We start from the raw sequence: 22,271 nt of genomic DNA on the forward strand, positions 1-22,271 counted from the left end.
CCATCAATCACGTGCAGTGAGACAACAGCAGGGATGGATCTCCCATTTATATGCATACATTTTCCCACAAACCATATGCATATTCTATTATTTTCTAGGGGCTAATTTTAATATTATTATGAACTTCGCAACAGTCTCTCGCTCGTTGGGAGCTTTGGCTCCAGCTCTGCCCTGGCCTTTGGGATGGGGAAAGGAGGGGATGGCGGAGGAGACACCTGCTCAGTACAGATCCCACTGAACACAAAGCGTTATCGCCTTCAAGGGATGAGGAGTGCCTGCAAAACACTGCTTGAAGGAGAACGTGCTGCCAGAGGGACGTGCCGTGTTTCAAAGAACACAAGTACTGAGATAAAACTTCACTCTCCTTTCGCTTAAATTAAAGATATTCCCCTTTTTGTCACAGTGACCCCTTCTTGTATCAGAACCGCGTGTTTCCAGCAGGACTTGGGGGTGGCCACGGCTCCCGGGCTCCGCCCGCCGTGCAGCCGCAATCGCGTCCCCCGGCAGCGCTGGGAGCAGCGCCGGGAGGGCCGGGAGGGCCGAGGCCACAGCGCGATGCTCGCCCGGCAGCTGCTGCGGCCCCGCGGGCTCAGTAAGGGGGGGAGCGAGGGGAGGAGGTGCTCGGGGCCGCCACACACTAAGGGCGGCGGGAAGGGGGGGCGCTGGGGAGGGGCCGGGCGAGCCCATCTCACCCGCGGGGTGGAGGGGGCGCTGGGGAGGGGATGGGAGAGCCCATCTCACCCGCGGGGTAGAGGGGTTTTCATATATTATCATAGAATGTTTGGATCGGAAGGGAATTTAAAAATCACCCAGTTCCAACCCCCCCTGCGACGGGCGGGGACACCTCCCACTAGATGGGGCTGCCCAAAGCCCCATCCAAACCACCTAGGGTTAGGCTTTGGGGAGGGTCTGGGCGAGGCCATCTCACCGGCCGGGGGGCGGCAGAGAGGGGGCTGGGCGAGGCCATCTCGGCTGCGGGGGGGACGGGGACTGTCATGGACTCATAGAATCATATAACCATAGAGTCATAGAATAGTTTGTCGGAAGGGACCTTAAAGCCCATCCGGTTCCAACGCCGTGCCATGGGCAGGGACACCTCCCACTAGCTGGGGCTGCCCAAAGCCCATCCAACCCACCTCGGGTTAGGTTTTGGGGAGGGTCTGGACGAGGCCATTTCACCCGCGGGGAGGGGGGGAACTTTGGGGAGGGTCCGGTCGGCGCCATCCCACCCGCGGGGAGCGAGGGGGCGGCCCCCCTCCGTCCCGCCTGCAGTGGGCCGTGCCGGTTTGCGCGGGCTTTTCCCTCTCCCCTCACGGCGCAGCAATGCCTGCTCCCGAGGCTGTCCCGCTGCCATCCCCCAGCAAGAGGCAGAAGGGCTCGGGGCCCGGGGAGCCAGATGGGCGGCTCCGCTTCGCCAAGCTGTCTGACAACGCCGTCACCCCCTCCAGGGGCTCTGCTCGGGCCGCGGGCTACGATCTCTACAGGTAAGGGCTCCTCGGCCCGGTTCCGCGCGGGTCGTTGGGAGAGGCCCCACGAGAAGAGGAGGCGAGACCCCGCCTGTTTTTAGCTCCCTTTGGTATAAGAAGCGGTTACTGCTACAAAAAATGCAATATATTTGACTTAAGCTAAAGTAAAGTCTCACCTAAGTAGTTGTGTGCTTTGAAAGTTAGTCAGCATATCCCCCTGACAGCACGTTTTCTTGCATGCACTGCTTATCCAGCCACTGTCCATCCCCTGAAGGTGATAACGTCTTGTGTTCAGTGTGGTCTGTGCTAAGCAGGTGTCTCCTCTGCCATTCCCTCTCTCTGCAGCCTTTCCCCATCCCAAAGGCAAGGTCAGACAGAGCTGGAGCCAAAGCTCCAAATGAGCAAGAGTTTTGACTGTTGCAGAGTTTCATAATATTAAAATCAGTCCTTGGAAAGTAATAGAATATGCATAAAGATTTCTGGGAAAATTTATCTGTATGCATGTAAGTGGGAAATCTGTTGCATCCCCAGCTCTTGTCTCATTGCACACAATTTATGGAGATCAGTCTCTCATGTTGCCCAGGCCTGATAATGGATGCTTGCTTTCTAAATCTCCAAAGCGAGTCTTAAAGAGTTTTATTTGCCAGTATTTTTGGTATCACCATCCTTCTCCATTCCTCTCCCCTCATTTCCAGAGATCTGTGGTCCAGTCATGCTGCAGCACTGCTCTCATCAGGTAGCGATGCAGTCCTTGGGCAAAAGTCAGGCTTGATCCCCAGTTGCTGTTGGCACTGGCATTGCCTGGGTGCCTTCCTACTGAGAGAAGAAAATGGCAGTGTATGTGGGCTCTCCCTGCCAGTGCTTGGGCTTTTCAGATTTCCTCGTGGCTGTTGGATGCTGCCTGTCAAAGGAAGTTGTGCAGTTTGATAGTGCTCCTAGCTGGAAGCCATGTGTGTTGCTGTACAGACTTGCATTTTGGTTGGCTTGAACTGATAACAGATATTGCTCAAGGGTTTTCGCGGCGTTCTGGAAAAACTGCAACTAGGCTGTGGTTGTTTGCATACTGCTTCTGAGATCAAATGCAATCACTAGTTATATCTGAATTGCACTGAATAAGTAATATATAAGACTTAGACGTCTTTCTTCCTTCACCTATCCGAATTCCTTCCTGAAGCTTAGCTTAACTGCACTTGACACTTTTCCTTTGTATTCCTTTTGTCTTGTCAGGTTTGGTGGTGTTGTTCACTATACACCTGGAAAAAGTCCCCTTGATAAAAAAAATCTTTCAGTTCTTCCCGGTGTTTAAAAATCAGTCCTTCATCAAGGTCAAGATATGCTTGCCTTAAACAAGCAGAGTAGTATCACTGTGGTACTGTCACCCCTGCTTTTCATTAAGCTTCCTGTTGGGTAGCTTCAGACAGTTCTTAAAGTGTCTCTAGTTTGCAGTTCCCAGCAGAATCATGCTATTAGTGAACTTCTGACCTGCTCAGAGAAAGCAATATTGTTGCCTAAAGTTTAGCTTTATAGATTACTATTTTGCATTTCGACTAGTTCATCTTCTGTATAAAGCTAATCAGAAGAGTGTATTACCTTAAAGTTTCTGCTTTTGCATGCAGGCTGCACAACCCCATACACCTAGTGCTTAATGTAAAGTGAAATGTGTATTTTTTTTCTCTATCTTATGAGTTGAAAGCCACTTAAAACTAGCAATCTTCAGACTATGCTGCTCAAATGACTCTACTGAAATCTTAAGTTAGTACCATCAAAATGTGATTATCTCTTGTTTTAGAATCTGCATTAGATTTTGCAAATCTGTAATTATTTCTTATTTAAATTCCATGGTATAAATTCTCAGCAAGAATGATTGAGTAATTTTGTACCTTAAGTTATAGAGAAGAAAATTTTCAAGATATTCTATATAAACTAGTGTTTCTTTTTTAATGTAGTGCGTATGACTGTGTGATACCACCCATGGAAAAGGCTGTAGTGAAAACAGACATTCAAATTGCACTTCCTTCTGGATGCTATGGCCGAGTAGGTAAGTGAACAGGCTGTAAATAGGCTGCAGAGTCATTGCAGAACAGGTTTGACACCATCTTCATGTTTAGATTCTGTCTAAAGCTTTCAGAAGTAGAATACAGAAAAAAAAAGTGTCACACGGCTGCATGATTTATTACGCTTCATAGTAGACGTTTCTTATCAAATACTCTTGAGGTCTGATGTATGTCTAGTGACAAAAAGATGATTAGCAAAAAGTTTCATAATCTTATGTACACTTTTATGGGCTATGTGATAGTACACTATTTCTTTAGAGTTTCAGAACTGGAATCACAAAAACCAATAGGTAATGGACATACAGAAAATACACCTCTGAGTGTTTAAAAATTAACCCTAAAGTGAGAGTACTTGTTTAGTAGAATTTGACTACTTTTTGTGGCAGAAGCTGTGTGAGATACTTTGTTTTGTTTTGCACATTCTTTTTCTGAATTGCATATAAATTCTTAAAGAAAAAAAGCAATAGCCACTGCAATGGAAGAACATAATCAGAGCTCATCTAGAAGAGAACGTGTGTGCATTTCTGTTTTCCCATACAAAAAACGTCTTGAAGAGAGTAATATTTTAGCATTTCAAAGTAGGCTACAGTAAGTTAAACAAACAAACAAACCGACCCTGCACATAATTTGATTTATCTCTGTACAATATTTCTTAGTAAATTGATTACTAAATACTGTTTTTCCATCGTAACTTGAACAGATTTATCTAATAGTCTTGAATTATTCCAGACCACCAGTGGCTACCAAAAATAAACCGAGATTAGATATTTGTTGTCTGCTCCAGCTGCGTTTCTTGGAGAAACCTACTCTGCAATTGGTGGTCTAAAAGATATGCTTATGTAATTTAAAGATTGCAATTTCATTGTAGCCTGTAGGAGCTGTTATTTTGTTTAATATATGTTAATACACACAATAGTTCCTGTAAAGTCATGTTTAATTTAGAAAGACTGTGAAAACCGTTCTTGCTGCCATGACTTTGCAGACATGCTAACTGATAAATATTATGTAAGAGTTTCAAAAGAAATACATTATTATACTTATAAAAAAATTCTTGTTTTCTAGCACCGCGTTCTGGTTTAGCTGCAAAGCACTTCATAGATGTTGGTGGTAAGTTTTTCATCCTTTTTACTAATAAATCTTGATTGCAGAAGTGCTTCAGCCTCAAATTGTTATACCTGTAACTAAATAATGCTAGCTTCATTGGCAGTCTGGGAGAAGGAGATAACTGGGTAATACCTCCGAGAGCTAGTGCATCATAACTATTTTAAAATGTGCTGAATTATAAAAACTACTGATTTTTTTCTTTAAAAAAACACTTTGTACTTTTGTAGGCAATGCCTGACACAAGTTATTTTTTTCATTTAGGCTTTAAAGATGATGACTTACATTCTGCTTTCTCCATTTTGACTAAACACGTGCGATTTTTTTTTTTTTTCAGTCTAGCGTAGGCTCTGAATGATTAAATCAATAACACACAAGTATTCTTTTATGTAGATAATTTGTAGTAATACTGTTTGAAAGGAATGATAGAAGACACTGGAATACACCATTACTTGGGGTAGAATTGATGATTAGGATGAAAATGTATCATTTTTGTACATTAATGACAAATTGAAATTCTTTTGAAACAGAAATAAAACTAAAATCCCACTTTCTACAAGTCTTCACTTTTTTGTTCAGTACTAGCAACAGATTTGTTTTGAACAGGGTGATTTTTTTTAAATATTTTGAACTTTTCTTTAGTCTTGATTAGAAATTCACAGATCTCTTAAAAAAACGTGATTATAGGCATATCTATAACCAGAAGCCTTCATGAAAGCCTCGCTGTCCTTTTGCTATATCCTTATAACTGCAACATGGAGTAAATTACTTTGAAAGTTCAATTCCAGTTTTGCAGGGGTCTGATCAGAGCACGGGCAGATTCTGAAAGTAATGTGTTATAGAATGGCAACTGCATTGCACAGAAGTTCTGACCATTAAGATTACTGTGGTGTTATTCTGAGCACAGCTGTAACCATAGCAATTTAACTAGCACTAAATGTTCTAATTGTACAAAAATACAGTTCTAAGTTAAGTAAAATGCTTTCTGCCTCCTAAAACCCTAAGCAATTGTTTTTTTTTCTGGCAACAGATTGTATTAAAAGAATCAAATCCTCTGTTTCTGAAGTAATGACATAAAGATGCATCTAATGGGTATTTTCAAAGGCGCTGGGTGGCCCAGAAAGTGTATTTTTTGCAAGCACATGATAATTTGAGTCATAGTGGAAGCTGAGCGGAAAAGTGTGCTGAAAGTTTGAGACCTTTCCACTAAGTCTTTGGGAGATTTTTTTGTTGGTTTGCTCTGTCCTTCCCTCTCCCCCCTGAGTGTTAAGCAAAAGAGACTACTTGGAACAGTGGTACTCTGCCTTTACTTGCTTTTAGGTTTGGCTCTAGAGGTGAGGAAGGGGGACTGTACAGATCCTTCTCTTTCTTATACCAAGTCCACCTAAAAGAAAAGCAATTCCCAGCATAATTTAGAGCTGCTGCAGAGCTGCTTTATTCTGTCTGCTTTACAGTGTTTCAAAATCCGGTTGTGCCCGATACCAGAGGTTAAAAGGGAGCATCTGTGCCAGCTTTGTGTCATTCAGACTTTGTCTTAAATAAGATTAGACTCTTGCATGTCTGTTACACTAAGTTTTTTTCAGTGCTGCAGGATAACTTACAAGAGATCACAAAACTTGGGATCAGATTCTCTATATCCTTATGACTGTTGTATACGTGGTCTACTACAGTGTGGTCCTTTTAAAGCAACACCTCTAATAAAACAGGTTTTTTGTTTACATGAAAAATATAAATACCAGAAAGCTACTAATTGGAAATGCTTAGGAGGGTGATTTAGGATCAGATTTTAAAGCTGACAATTGACAAACCGTGAGTAAAATGTATTACGAAGAGCTAGTAGAGGACTTCTTCTTAAAAGCAAAACAAAATTTTTTTTACATGAGTTTAACTTGTCCTGCAGAAGTACTTTTGTCACAGTAAGAGTATTATCCATTTAAGTAAAAATAAGTTGCCAGAAGTCCTAAGACTTGGGGAGAAAATTTGGGATCGTGCAAGAATGTGTTCAGAATTCACATCTGCGAGGTGTGGATGCTTTCCCAACAAGTGACATGCCAAACTTCTGACAGTAAGGCAGAATGTCAGACTGCCAACTCCAGTGCATGATGTTTTCCAAAAATGTCTTTGATCATTTCCACCCAATACACATAATTTATGAAACTGCTTTTGTGCTCAGCAACACATATAATTATTGCAACTTGCTGTTCCGAGTAACAGAGTGCTAAGGTTGTTCAGGTCTTCCCAGGTCATAGTTTCCTGTATTCTCCAAGGATCCTACATTCTTTGCTACAAATATTATAGTTTGAACTTGGAATCCACACATTGGTGAGACTGAGTAAGACTATGTCAGTGGAGGTGTGATACATGTAAAGAGAAACTTATTGGTAGGGAAATCACTTTACATGATCTTTACCCAGCTGTGCCTTTAATGGAATTTGAAATTATCATGGCTTTGACAGTGTTTCAGTCACTCAGCCCAGCATTAGACAAATCTTTTTGCCTATACAACATTCTTAAATGTTATCTTCTTAATGTGTAACTTCAACTCAAATTGCGAGTTCTGTTTATATTTGGGTATGCTTTTAAAGAAGAAGCTTGCTCTTCCTCTCTGCATCATCTGGAAAGCTTTTATTCTCAGAAGTGTGCAGGATGTGCACTTCTTACCTGCTAGAAGTTACATTCAATACAATCTGTAGAACCATTACAAGGTGTTTACTTTATAACTAAGCTTAGAAAGCAAGTATTTTAGTGAGAGGGTTTTAGTCCCCTTTAGTGAATAATAAGTTGCTTAAGTTCTCACTGTTGCCAACTTCAGTTCAGCCAAAGAAATATTCATCAGTCCATTCCGTCTTTAGTTATCAGACAGTTTTCAAATCCTAGGGAGCCAGTCTCTAGCAGTAGTCAAATAGGTGGTCCAAAGAACTTGGTATGTATTCCTAGAAGTCTGCCTAGATGACAGTCTTTTCAACAAATACTTGTAAAATAAATTTTAGTGTCTACATAAAGCTGAGATTGTGCTAATGCCATTGTTCAAAGGTCAGGGAAGCTGTCTGACTAGATTAATTGCAAATCACTGTACATCCATTATAACACTCCTTTTCAGCAAAAAAAAAAAAAAAAAAAGGTTTGGGTTTTAAAAAGTGGAAAAGGAGTATTAAAGGAGTTTTAGTTTATTAAGTGTGTGTGTTGTGGTTCAACATTGAAACTTAGAGGTATATTCATACTACAATTTCCTCTGCTTTTTATCATCTCTGAAGGTAGTACTTTGTATGCATGAGTTTGGGAATGTCTTGGAATGACATGTAATTTTAGTATTTGAATTATTTCTGCAAGTAGACTTCAAAATACATGCTTTGGTCCACAAGGAAGCCCGAACTCCAGTTTTTCTACTGGAAATGTGCTTTCTGTATGTGAGAAAAAATCCCAAAAGGAGGAGAATATGATTATTTTAATGTGTATTTGTAGTGTTCTGAACTATTTGGTTAATGAAGTAATATAAAATTTAAGAGGCTTGTTTTATGGTATTTACACTTGGATGTAGCTGAATGACAATCAGTTCCTTAAAGCTTTACTTTTGTTACCCTGCCCAACATACAGGATTTGGATCTGTGCAAATCCATAGCTTTCAAATAAAAAGTTAGAGTTAAGAACAGATTTCTGCTTAACACTCAAAAGAGCTGAAGTTAGCAGAACAAATGGAGCCTGAATTTGGCCCAGCTGTCTTGATTTCAGAAAAAGCATTACAACTAAAATTAGTAGTACAGTGGTGAAACACTTCGTGATATGCGATGGTGGGTTTCAGTTCTTTTTGCAAGATTGGTGAGTATTTTTAGATATTTCAGTATTTTTCTTATGTATTGTTTAATTGTGCATGAGTGGTATAAAGGGTGGCAAAATGAGCTGCTGCTACTAATTTAAATCTTATCTAATCTACTGAAAACAGTTGTTAACTGGATATCCCTCTTAACTCTTTATGACAGCTGGTGTAATTGATGAGGATTACAGGGGAAATGTTGGTGTGGTACTCTTCAACTTCGGCAAGGAAGCTTTTCAAGGTAAGAGGTGGGCTTCACAGAGGCTGTTTTCAGCCATCTGACTGGAAATGAAAACCTGATTTTTCTTTAAAAGTCTATGAAGGGTTAAAATTAGTAGAGAACATTTTTCTCCTTACAGTTAACAAAAACATGGAAACTTAACAATGTTCTGTCAAGGAAATACAGAAAGATTCCACTCCTAGCAATTTAGGAGCATGCAAAAAAACCCCGCACAGCTAAAAACCCCAAAAATTCACCACCACTACAAAACCAAAACAAACAAACTCCCCCAAAAGATTTAGCTGAGCAGAACTTTATCTAAAAACTGATCCTGGGAAACACTAGTAATAGCGATACAGTTTTCCCGTAATCATGCTGTCTCTTGCAGTGAGTTTTAAGCTCAAGGCCCAGTTATAATATTGCCAGTGGTTTTGTGGCCTTTCGTGCAACTTATGTAAGAAGCTTGTGCTGAAGTTCTGTGAACCAGATTGGGTACTAATCAGAAATTTTCCTTTTATCAGTTCGGTGTCCCCCCGCTGAGAGAAATAATTTCCTGGGTCTAATTCACAAAAGGAGCCACATTATACATACAGCTGTCTCTCTGTCTCTGCATTTATACATATTTATCTCAGTATTTACACATAATGATGCTTAGGATGCCACAGCATGGCAGCAGGAATGAGGGGAGATGACTTGAGGTGTAGTACTGCTGCTGAAATGTCATGTTAAAAGGACTAAGCCCAAGTGCACCTTATTCTTTGTTTCTCTGGGGCTAGTAACATCTGCTTAACTAAGTTTCAAGTAATTGTTTACACTTCAGTACATTCTGATACTCTTGAAAGGGGACTATCTAAACTTTGTATTGATTGTTCACTTTTTTGAAGGAACTAATATTTTAATCCATTGCAGTTAAAAAAGGGGATAGGATTGCCCAGCTCATCTGTGAACGCATTTTCTATCCTGAGCTAGAAGAAGTTCAAGTAAGTTGCAGAAAGAAAATATTTCTGATATTTTCGATAATTAGTAGTTTAAGATAATTGTATGTAAGCTGAAATTTGTAGTACAAATAAATACTTTGCTATAAAGCTACTTTGAGTGTTAAAACTGCATTGCTACCTGAATAAAAATCTTGATGCTTTGCCTGCATTTACATGGAAGTTTTTGTGTGGTTTCCAGAGTTAATAGGTACTTGAGAAACACTTCAGTATATACTAAACACAGTTCTGTCACAATGTGGTGTTTGTTTAAACTCGAATAAAAGAGTATTCTAAAATGTCTCAAAGATTTTTGATTTTATATATATATATATATATTATAGCTATGGTTACAATTAAGTGTACCTTCCTCTATGACAGACAATATATCTTGTATTGAAACAAAAACAAGTTAAGATACTAAACAAATTTATTATTCATGTCTTCCAGGCTCTAGATGATACAGAACGTGGCGAAGGTGGCTTTGGTTCTACTGGAAAGAACTGAAAATTATTTGAATACGATTTCTATATTTTTTTTTTATGCTATTTAAATTTTCATTAGAAGTAGGAGTTTGGAGAATGTAAAAAGTTTTATTCAGACTTCTCTCCCTCTGTTCTGTCTAGTTTTACAGGCAGTGAATTCATCCGCATTATGGGGAAGATATGCATGACTGACCCGATTAATTAGTTGGAGTATTTCTTATTTCTACATGTTCAGTCCTCACTGGCAAGAACTTCGTTGTTTATGTGCTGATTATGCCATAATAAATTAAAAAAAACCAAAAACATAATGGTTAGTTTTTATTTTACTCACCTGAACTGAAATGGTCGATCATTCCCTTGCCAGTCAGTGTTAATCTTCTGAAAGCTATCTCCCATGTAGCTCAGTATTTCAGGCCTAGAGCCATTTCATACAGAATTGGTGATAACGCAGGTATCAATAGGGCATCTGACTCTGACCCCTAGATCAGAATAAGGCAAAGACATTTCTTACTGCATCTTCTATAACGTGTCAAAATACTTGTGTTCCTGTTGAAAGCTTAATTTCTGCCTTTGATCCCAAGCTGATCCTCATACAGCCAATTTTTCAATTCTATTAAAAGAGAAGGCAACACAGTGTCTAAACTAAACAACACAGCTCATCTGGAAATAGCTTCTATATAGTAAATAAATGCCATGAAATATGCTGTTGAAATATTTGTTAACAAATTTGTTAAGAAACGGTAGGGAAGAAAAATTCTGACTTATTGAAGTAGTGCAAAAAGTGTTTTTTCCAGTTCTGTTTTGACCAGTTAAAGTAGAACTCTTGGAATCTGTCTTAAACTGGAATGTTTCGTTAAGTGTGGGAATCTTAAATGACTCAAGCTTTCAGGTGAAAGAACATTCTCACAAGAGAAGGGACAAAAAGGGAAGACATCTTGAGTGTTTTGCCACTTCTCTGAAAAGATTTAGAGAAGGTTGTGAGGCTCTCAAATATTTTTTTCTCTGCATCTATCTGTATTCTCTATTTAGATTTTCTTAGCTGAAGGGTCACAGGTCTGAAATACTGTGTTTAGTGTTTCAGCAGTGGAAAGGTAGGCCCTTAGGTAGACTAAAACACCATTCACACCATTCTTGGCAGTCTCAGCTCATAATAATCCTGTTGGTGTAAGTTTCATGTCCTTGTCTATGACTAACCATTTCCAATGAGGCAGGCCCAAACCATTGCACATTTTATGTTTTACCTTCCCCATCCTGAAGGAGCTGGGAAAAAAGTGTAATATGACAGCAGTCAGATTGCTTCAACTGTAGAATAGTCATCACACTGACTTGGCAGTGCTGAAATAACAGGTATATTCATCTTTGACTAGGGTAGAAGTCTTTCCCTCTGTGTGCGTTATGCCCATCAGTCTGTCCCCCAAGCCTTATCACACACTGCTTAAATTTGTATACCCAGACTTTCATTTGCAGGCTTACTGTGCAAAAGCCTGTTGTAAGCGAGAAGCACATCATACCTATGAAGCTTTAAATTAACTGGAAAAGCTAATCTTGACACTAATTTTCTTCCATTCTATAACCTGCCAAATAGGAACTTCAATTACCAAAGGCTATTTAAATGTCTTAAAATAATACAATCCTTTTGCGTAAAGCTGTTTCCTCTTGCTGGACTGTAAGTTGAGAGCAAGTTTTGCTGCTCTGCTTTTTTTTTGTTTCCCCTCACCACCCCAAAAAGAAAAAACAAAAACCACAACAGAGGATCCACCAGTACAAGTCCTTTTAAAAAGATACTACAAGGTGAGCTCACTTGGAACAGAAAACTACAAGGAGAAAGTTTAAGTTTTGTTGATATTTACCATTTGTTGTACCTGTTGGAAACTGATCTAATTTCCATTTTTGAAAGTAATACTAATACTCCAGATTCTGAGGTAAGAAGAAATAGTATTTGCTAGAAAAAGTGCTATATCAAAAGCTCTCTCAGACACATGAGGAAGCATGAATTTAAAGGTCCATGCCAGCTGCAAGTTGTCAGCAGGCAGACAGATTTAAATGTCACTACCGAAAAGGGCTCGCGCAATTTGAAAATTGGTATAGTTGAGTTCTATTTCACTATTTCTCAATACTTGCTTAGAGAAGCATCTATCGAGTTTAAAATTACCACGAGGCTCTTCCCTGTAGGACCTTATAAAGTCTGCCTTACCTGAAACAATGGAAATGCTTTCAAGTTCACCTCTACACTTGACTCTCCATGTGCATCAAACCATCGCACTAGGGTGACAAATTCTGATAATTCCTTTTATCATGATGGGGTTTTGCTTCGATGTGAGTAGCAAATCTGTAGAAGACAAATCCTTCTAACCAGGCAATAAGTTATGTACTAATGTATTGGAAGTTCCTGAGTTGATACTTGCTACTTCAGAGCAGGGCCTGTATTGAAACCTGTAAAAACTTCGTTTTGGTGGTGAGCAGAGAATTCTTTGCTTATTTCTTGTTAAAACCATGCAGCCTACATATCTTCTCCCTTTTTTTCTTTCCTTGAAGAAAGTCCTGTGATTTCATTCATATGAAAAGCAAACCATCCAAATTATTACTTATGCTATAGAAGTATTTTTATCTTGGTATCTGGCAAACGTACACAGGAGGAATAGAACAGGACCTGTTGCAGAACTTAGTTTTTAAACTTCCTCTGGCTCTTGCTCATACATCTTGCCCCCTCTGTATAAGCAAGGGGAAAACATTAGACCGGCGCTTCTTCAACAAGTTTTAAATAACCCTCTTCATAAGGTATATTTTAGGCTTTAATTAGCGCATTTGATCCTCTTTTAAGCAAAAATCAGTATGTTTACAAATTCCTATATTAGCAAAAGGAAGAGAGAACTGCGAAACATGATGATTTTGTTCATCACTTCATCCGAGATCTGTCCTGCCTAAATTAGCTAGTTGTAAATTAGTTTTGTAATTCTGTTAAAAACTGTGACATTGACTGAACAACGTGTATGAGCAAGTAACCTCATGAGGGGCTAGACACTTACATGCATCGGCCTTCTTTCTAGATAGATTCATGGCTCCAGGACCTGTTACACAGGCGTGATTCCCCAGGGCTCACTGTAGATATCAAACTGAAGAGATGTAAAACTCCAAAGCAAGTCTAAACTATCATGCTATTTGAAAAAAAATTGAAATTAAAATTACATTAAATAAAAATTATGTTGGGCTGCTCTCCATTATCACTGAACAGGTTCAGACAAAGCTATTTAAGTTTAGACTGTCAACTACTGTTAGAGAAAGGACGCATTACTTCCAAAAGGATTTATCTAAAGCTTGGGGAATGATCCTGTGGAATATCCTCTGTGTAAATGCAACATGGAAGTCTTGTAATAGAAAAAACAACTTGTTATTCATCTACAGCAGAAAATGGGTTTTTCCTGCAGGGAAAGGAAAAGGACATTACTAACAATATTTTTCCTTTTCTTTAGAAATGGATTTGACTTGTTACAAATAGAGAAAATCCAGCCTTCAACTCCGAGTGAATTTGGAGAATGCTAACTTTTGAATTCAGGTGCTTGGCTCCAGATTCACCCCCATGATCTCAAAGGGTTCTGTTTTCTGATAGACTAAAATATAGATGACTTTTATTTCCTTGTCAAGGCAGAAGCTGAGAAAGGTCTTGAAGGAACAGATGATCGCTATTCCTTGGATTCTCCACTTACAGACAAATATCTTACAAGCAAAATTATGCTAATGGTACCATTGATCTTTAGTCCTTTCCTTGGTTCCCCAAAGCATTAGCCTAGTCTTCAGTGGCTGTGAATTTAAGCACTGCTTCCTCAGTTCAGCTACAGTTATATTACTCTGTGGCATGTTAAGAATGTTTTGGATCTATTTAGTGTTTACAGTAGCTCAGCCACTAGATGGCACTTAAAGTTTGCTTTCTTTTCCACTGTTTTTCCAGAAGTATTTTTCAAAGATCTGTTCATCTGTAATTAAGAGTTGATGACTCCCATTGGGACTATGTTGGCGGAAAGCAAGATGCAGCAATATTTGAGTGAAAGCAGGCAAAAGTATAACCATTAAAGGGGGAACAATGACTATAATTTAAATAAGATTTGGGTGGTTTCAGTGTTTGCATAATCCCTCCTGGCATGCAAGAGCAGAAGAGAAGCCTGTGGCTTTGCTCTCCTGCTGCGTTTCAGCAAAAATGGAAAATTGTAATGAACAGCAACATTTTTCCTATCTTTCATATTCACTTTCTTCTTACTCCCCCTTCCTCCATTCCTTTAAGTGGAATGCAGGCTGCTTAAGGATTGCATTGTAATGAAAGTACTGTATAGCTTGGTAAACTGTGTGTTGGATTCTCCAAATCAGCTTCTTCTTGCTGCAAGTTCAGGGTAAAAATTAAAATTTACTTAATCTGTGTTAACCCAGTAAAGGCAGGTGACAGTAACCTGAATTATGTGATTTTTTTATTAAGGTTCCCTAGTTTCTGTATTGGTCGCTACTGCTGTAATAGTGGAGTTCGGTGTTCTTGTATTTGTCTTCCTTCCTCACCCCCCTCCCCCCACACACCTTCCTATTTATTTTTTTTTTTAAATAACTATCATTGTATTTTGGCTTAAATATGGTTAAATATGTTTGGGTATTAAGCAAACTTCTGTGACCCTGCCTATTTCCTGTCCTGTCAAACCTTTCCTTGTAAGAATAACAGTGTCCTTTTATTTGGTGGAGTGTAGCATGATGTTTTTGGCAGGCCCAACATTTTTGACTTGCATAAATTTGTGACCTCAAGTGCAAGAAAAATGAATGCTAGCTTCAGTGCCTCATGCTTTCTGCCTAAGAAGAAAAGTGTCCACATCACTAACCATTACAATTTCTGAAGGAAAATTATCAGCACACTTATTCCACCTGATTGCACATGACTGCACTTCCAAAGGAAAGAATCTGAAATAAAAATAAGTATTTTGCACCCAGTTATGTAAGTTACCAAAAAATCTGAAAATATGGGGCAGGCTGTCCTGCCTTTCTGGTTTCTAGAACTGGCACACATGGCACTTCCTTCACTAACAGCTATTTGGCAATCCCTACCTCAATAAGGATATGATTCTGCAAAGTGTAAATTCAGGTCTGCTGCTGGGCAAAGAATGTCATTGCATGGCTAAAGGTTGCAGGATCAGGTCTGAAGTGAAATAAAGTAATTAGTTTCCTAAACTTTCCCTCTATTAACGGGGGGGTTATTTAGCTTTTTACCACTAAAGTGATGCTTTTCCCCTACTCTGTTAGAATACAGCGAGAAAAATTTTTACCCTGCCAAGTCTGAAAACCTGACAGATTAATTTTATAATCTAAGAGCCCTCATCCAGAAAGTAACTATTGTATTAATAAGTCAAATATGCTTACATAAAAAAATGTGAGCTCTATATGCATGCCTACTTGTCTCCGCTTAGACTTTTTTTCCATCAGAAATGTAATATTAATCACTGGCTTTTCAGAAAACATTGTTATAGTAAACATTATAACAGAAATTTTGTATCAATATTGTTTGTAGCCTTAACATTTAAAGCTGATAGCCTTGAACTGAAGTTATCTTTTGACTGCTAGTCTAGGCAAAGGAATGTTTGGGTTTGTTTTGTAAAAGGAAAAAGAAAAAAAGTCATGAATGTAATATCTTTGGCCAGATTCTTTTAATGTGAGTATTTTGTGGTTTATGGATTCCTAGTCCGAAAGGTTGTCTCCAAGTGTCCAAGACAAAATAACTATTTGTCCTAGTTGGACTTTTTTCCTTTGCAGCTAAAGCTGATTGTGCCATGCCCAGCAAGCAAGGCAGCGTGTTCATCCCAGTGCTGCCCTGCTAACACACCTCAGTCCTCAACACAACCTTCCTGCTTGTAGAGCTTGCGCTCTGGTCACTGCCAAGATACAGGTGCTCTTCCACAAGGTGCAGGACAGCATCAAGGAATCCTAATTGTTTTCACAGCAGCAAACATAAAAACACCAGTCTCACTTTCCTACACTTCCATGCAGAAGTTACTGCTGGCAGTGAGGCAAACTGTTAGCTTTACAGGTAATTCGAGCCATTTAAATTCTGCAAGAATAATGGCTTTTTCTTCCATCCTGCCCTATGACAGGGCATCGGCCATACACAGGCTGGCAGCAGTCAAAGAAAAGGAGAAGGTCTTTTGTTAAGGAATAGAGTATGATATTTCAGTGCTGTTCATACCTTTCCTCTCAACTTGCATTAAGGCATTAGCAATGAGAGAAAACCACAAAAGGACTCATGACATGCCAGCAAATCATGGATCCAGCAGCAGAGAACTCTTTGGCCTCCCTGGACATGAAGAGGAGGCGACAGCTGAGTCAGACCTGAATAAGAGCTCCCACTCCATCATCTTGGTGAGTTTTTTTTTGGTTTGGGGTGGGCATTTTTGTTTTTAATATTAATCATATCAATTACACTATTAAAAGTTCTCCAGGAAAAACTGGATAACCTCACTGCCTGGAAGACTGCTCACAAATGAAAAGCCAAACTGCTCCTCCAGGGAGGCAGCAAGATACTGGTATTTTTGTCAGAACATCATTCCTCACCCAAGTGCAGCACTCTAGAACTTGCTCCCAATTTCTACCCAAGAGAGGCTTTAAGAGCAGCTTTAAAGAAGGCTTCACATATCTGGAAGGGTGATACATGTTGTGTCTCACCTCAGGTCAACTGTACAGAACCTCCTGACTGCTGTTAACCTTCCCCAAATGCCAGCTGAGCAAGACTGACCGACAGGCGAGACAGGCAAGCTTTCTCCATAGTATCCTAAGGCTGGAAGTCTGCTGTGTGGGAGAAGTAGCCTCTGTTTGCATGTATTTTATATGACCTTCAAAGTGCTTAACATTTATAAGATAGCCTAGACTGAGCAGAAAAACACAGCTTGGGCACTTTCGAGTAGTTTGATTCCTACAAAGGATTCTGGATTTTTCAGTCCTGTCTGCTCCAGGGCACCTGCTTGCCAGCATGACCTGCTTATTTATTTTTATGTGATTAATTTCGGCTAATAAAGTTGATTTTTAAACTATGAGAACCTGCATTAATAACAATAACAACAAATTGGACTCCACTTCTGTGCCTCTGTTCCTGAAGTTTGCTATTTAGAAGTTTGGAACATGTGTTGAAGGCACAGCTAGGGATATATTAAAGCATGCAAGTGATCACTGATGCCAGGATTGCATACAAGCTAATGAAAAATTATTACGCATTTGCAATTATTCCAAGAAATTCTGAGTAGCTGCCAAAATAATAGAAGAGCTGGATGAGGAGGGGGGTCGGGTCTTTAAGCTGACACTCAGGGTAAAGGTGTTCACGCAAAGCCACAGCCGCGGTTCTCCAGAGGAGTCAGCTTTATCCTGGTGTTGGGCTGGTGTGCAACCACATGCACTGACAAAGCAGTGTGCTAATGACATCTGCCCAGCAAATGGGTGACTCCTTCAGCTTTCTTTTATTTAAGCTGTTGGAGCACAGCAGGTGTCTCTAGAGACACAAACCAGCAAAACCAATGCAACATCGAAACCAAGGCTGTCTGGCTGTGCTAGGATTGTTAAGCATGACTTATTGGTAGTTATGAGATAATTTATTGGTGTTAACCCACTTTAGCAATGATACTGGGGTTTATTAAAATACTTTGACTGTGCAAACAGGATAGACAAGGAGAAAACAAAGGCTTACGTCAAATATTAAGATCCCTTAGGGTCTCCCTCAAGGCTTTGCTCATTGATCCCCACAATTTAGTTTGCCAAACTTTCATTTTTCAGGTGTGCCATCAGCTAGAAGGCAATAGTAGGAGTGATTAAATAAATAGCTGAAAGAATAATGTGAAACTTGCTCACTTCTAACAAAGTAGAAGTAATTTAGAAGTAACTCTTTAACTGGTGCAAAGAAAAAGTGCTTACATTAAATAATTACACATTAAAATAAAAATTAGACCTAAAAGCAAACCTCCTGGTTTAGTGCACTAAAGCATATGCCAACAGCCCAAGGAGTTCCAACTCCAGTGTAAGTCTATTGAGTTGCCTCTTCTGCTGCTGTCCTATGATAAAAGTACATTACACAGTCTCACTGCCCTGTGAGTTCCTACAGTCTGGTGCTGTTGCTGGTGAAGTTTCATTGTATTCTTGCACTACACAGAGCACTGTGCAAATGCTAAACAAAAGAAAATTACACCCAACTGCTAACAAAGACACGTTGGGCATTCCAATTCCCTCCTTTTCCCCATAGCCAAAGTGGCAGCCAGACAGTCATTTTCTGAGTTCGTGCTTCATTTTGTGAAACAACCCCAAAAAACCCACAAAAAGTACTAATCATGGCATTCTATAGATCTACAACTACTATTTTTGAAGTTATCCTGCATGCTAAATACAATTTTCAGTGGCTGAGAACTGTGAACCAATGCAACTCTCATTAGAACACTGAGGGTACCAGCACTGCCTTAAAATTATCTCCATAGTCAACTTCAGCAGTTTATATGCACACAGATCAAAACCTGCATATTTTAATACCTATGGAAGTACCTAATTCCTTATGAAAAAATAATTAACACTTAATAATTAATTCATGTTGGTTAATGTGCAATAGCCAAGGTCAAAAAGCACATTCCTATCCTCGTCCAGAAGCTTTTTCTTGCAAGACGTCAGAAAGCTGTGATTGATCAACAGTAGGTGCCAAGGGATTTGAATGAAAATATTTGGAAGTCTTAAATCAATAGCTGTCAAGAGTCCCATCTATACATGCAGTTGTTTTTAGCAAACATCTGTTAAGTGTTTTTAATTCACCTAAAGAAAATATGTTGGAATTAATTTTTATGGGTCTCTGGGACATGAGAACACTAATTGCCAAAGAACTTGAGCACAATAAAGTGAGTGAGAGTAAGACAGAACACTTCAAACACTAGTGAGAGCAAGTTCTGAATGTTTGCCGAATGAAATGCAATTGTTCAGGGTTTGTGCGCTACTTAGTACTGAAAGATGACAAAATCTATTTAAGGAATAATTACTGAGACAGCTGTGGGGTGGGACATACTGTCAGCCTCATATAATCTGTATACAAGAAGTGATTAATAGAGAATTACATCTGAGATAGACACAGTATGGTTGTAAGACTCTGTCTTCTTCTCTCACTGTTCCTGTTCTCCACCAAAAAGGAACTTCGAATGCTCCTGTTTTTTCAGACTGAAAGTTATTCCTAAGGGCAAGAACTAATCAGCTATGTCACAGTGTCCCCAGGGAAGCTGTGGAAACCACTTTGGCTTGATGCAGACAAAGCAGCACACCACAGAGAATAATCCTGCGTTGGCAGATGGGTTGAGTAGATGACCTAACGGGTCTTTTCCATCTATAATTTTTTTCTGTGGCTTTGATGCTGAAGGCCCTGTTGACATCCACACTGCTATTGCTTTCCTGGAAGCTTTAATGAAGATCTGGTTTGGGACTCAGAATAACTAACACCACTGAGCAAATAACTCTAGCATGGGGTGACGGGCAACAAGTACGCCTAGGGGAACGTGCCCCATCATGCTAGTTGGGTTTATTCTGTCCCTTAACACCAGGATTCCCTGAAACACTGCATCAATATATAGGAACCGCAATGGATGTCAGCGTGGTGCTTGCTTCAATGCAGAAGAAATACAGCGCATAGTCACTTACTGTACTGTTTACCCAAGATATTGTTTGGATTTATAAGCTTCCATTTCCGGCCCAAAGACTTTAGTTCCATAGGAAATGCAGGAATTCATCTGGAGATCCTCAATCATCAACAACTGTGTCAGTATTTCTTCTCTATTCTTCACCTAAACTGTTACTATCAGAAGCCTACTTCCTCTTCACTGCAGCATATCCTTACGTTAAGATTGGTACAAGCCCACAAAAGCTACTTTGTCACATTTATTCTTCATTTGAAAGGCCGGGCTTTCTGCTTTACCCCATTGCCACGGGAGTTACTTCTGGGGCAGACGAAATCACAATTATACCTCAAAGTACAGCAGGAAGGTTTGCAATCTCTCTTGATATCCAAAACCTGAGCAAAGTGACAAGGCTCAATTTTCCAATGAGATACACCATCTAAGCAGATGGTGTATCTTAGATCTTAGCATCTTATCATCTAAGCATCTATCATATAGCATCTAAGGCAGATCCAGTTTGTGCAAAGTTTCTGTTGGTCCATAGGGCAGAGCTTCTCAGCCAGCAGTCACTTTTCAAACAGTCTGCAAAGTCAGAGGATATTTTGCCAATACAGTAACTAAATGAAATATGGTAGAATGTAGCCTGCGGCAACCCAGATCCAAATCTACAAATCTAGCCTAAGGAGCTGTGGCAGTACAAGAGGAATATTCTGACTCAGCTGGAGCAACTTCTCAGATCTGAAAGAAACTTTGCCCAATGGGAACTCACAGCAGGTCACAGCTCCATTTCTCATGAAGTCGGCTACATCTGTTCCCTTTTATGCAAGAGAATCACTTCATTAGGACCCTATGTAACCTTCTGTTGGGCAATACTGGGCACTCCTGGTTTCATCAAATGATGAATCAGTGGGTCTCATAATTGCCTCATACAGTAAAGTTTTGGGTGTGTTCTCGAACAGGAATCTTGGCTTCAAAAGACGTGTTTGATAGAACAGCCTTAGACACAGCTATACATAAATCCAAACATTACTTACAAAGTGTATGTGTTTACGTACATCAATAAGCATAAAATTAAAGCCATCTTTTTTGCTGTTGTATGAAACAAAATAACTTCAACACCATTATATCTCTTGGAATTCAAGGAGACTCACCCTTCCAAACACGCACGGATCTCACTGTGTGGCTCGGGAGGGTATCTTAGATTCCAGACCTTTCCAGCTGCTGCGGAACAGCTCTGCGGAGAAACCTTCTCCAGAGCTGAAAGCTGATTGTAAGGGGTCCAATAGAGGCTAGTATCCCCAATATTTAATGAATCAAACTGCAAGGGTATGTAAGACAGAGCAGAATTTGGCACGTAGTAACAAATAGGTTGCTATTTTTAAAAGTCACATTGGTATGGTTTCCTACTACTTCACCAAGGTATTAGTTGGCTTTATCACAATCCAGTTTTCTTTCTAATTTCCAGAGTAAATTTGAAGTGTGAATGCATTAGAAAGCATGAAGAAGCACTAGGCTGTTATGTTAGTACTGAAGGTAGATAGAATTTTCAAAAATACAGTGGGAGAGTCAGGCCTGAGGTCAGTGGCATTCAGGCTGGGATTTAACAACAAAACTACTTTTAGAGTGAATGAACAGAGAGCAATATTTTGAGTCTTGGGTCCTCAGATGTCATCCTTCTCCTTCCTTCATTCTGGACTGACATGGGGATGTTGGGCTGAGATTCTGGTAGTTATGGTAGACTAAATCCAGCATGAGTGTAAGAGGACACCAGGACTAAAAATTACTTCGGCCGTGAGTCAGGATTAGTTTCTTTTACTCGTTTTCCCACAACACTGAAATCATCTTTTCCAGTGACCCGTTCTATGTCCTGTATAACTTTTAAACATAGAGTTGAAGGTAAGGACTGAACAGTTGATCAGCACAAATCCACTTTCAGAGTTATCCTACCTAAACCTAAACTAGGCACTAGTAAACAGGTAATTGAACATAGTATCGACAGAAATTCTGTTTAGCTGATCAGTCTCTTGCTACAGAGTAAAGTTCTTGGTGGAGAAATAGTTTCATTTGTTCCCATTCTTACCTTAATGTAATATTGCTGATATATTTTGTCCTTCAGAAAGCACTAGAGATTAGGGCTTCACAGCTTTTTCTTTCCGCTGAGTGCCTCACACAGATGACACACCCTAGCAGTGCTCAGCCTGAGCTTGGGAACATTAGCCTGTTCCAAAAACCAGAGTTCCCACATAACTACATAATTCGCTGCTATCGAGTTACTGGGCTAGCCACAAATTGACTAATGTAATACTCACTAAGGATCAGGAGGCTGTAGCACGAGTGTTTAATTTCCAGGGCAGAGTGATTTGTCCTTTAGTATCACAAACACTTTAATTATCAACACACAAATAAGTACTAAATTGCCATCTGGCAGCCACGTGCAGTACAAAAAGAAAAGGGAATCTACACCCTTTAACTTGCAGTGATGTACCTAGACATTAGGACTCCCTGAAATCGGTCGG

The 22,271-nt window shown here is 39.8% G+C and overlaps 1 protein-coding gene across 2 annotated transcripts; it reads left to right on the forward strand.

Annotated features, from left to right (window-relative positions):
* The first annotated feature begins 477 nt into the window (after nucleotides 1–477).
* DUT (deoxyuridine triphosphatase) lies at nucleotides 478–10,407 on the forward strand. 2 transcript variants are annotated; one of them, XM_054078154.1, is made up of 7 exons: nucleotides 478–592; nucleotides 1,316–1,484; nucleotides 3,413–3,504; nucleotides 4,583–4,627; nucleotides 8,599–8,673; nucleotides 9,562–9,632; nucleotides 10,077–10,407. In XM_054078154.1, exons 1-7 carry the CDS (start codon nucleotides 556–558, stop codon nucleotides 10,131–10,133), a joined length of 546 nt encoding a protein of 181 aa, XP_053934129.1. In that variant the 5' UTR covers nucleotides 478–555; the 3' UTR covers nucleotides 10,134–10,407. The 2 variants fall into 2 exon arrangements, with proteins under 2 accessions (XP_053934129.1, XP_053934130.1); XM_054078155.1 differs by having other exon boundaries at nucleotides 490–592; nucleotides 1,322–1,484.
* The last annotated feature ends 11,864 nt before the right edge of the window (nucleotides 10,408–22,271 follow it).

Source organism: Cuculus canorus, chromosome 12, assembly GCF_017976375.1.
Source record: "Cuculus canorus isolate bCucCan1 chromosome 12, bCucCan1.pri, whole genome shotgun sequence".
In the NCBI taxonomy this organism is placed as follows: Eukaryota; Metazoa; Chordata; class Aves; order Cuculiformes; family Cuculidae; genus Cuculus; species Cuculus canorus.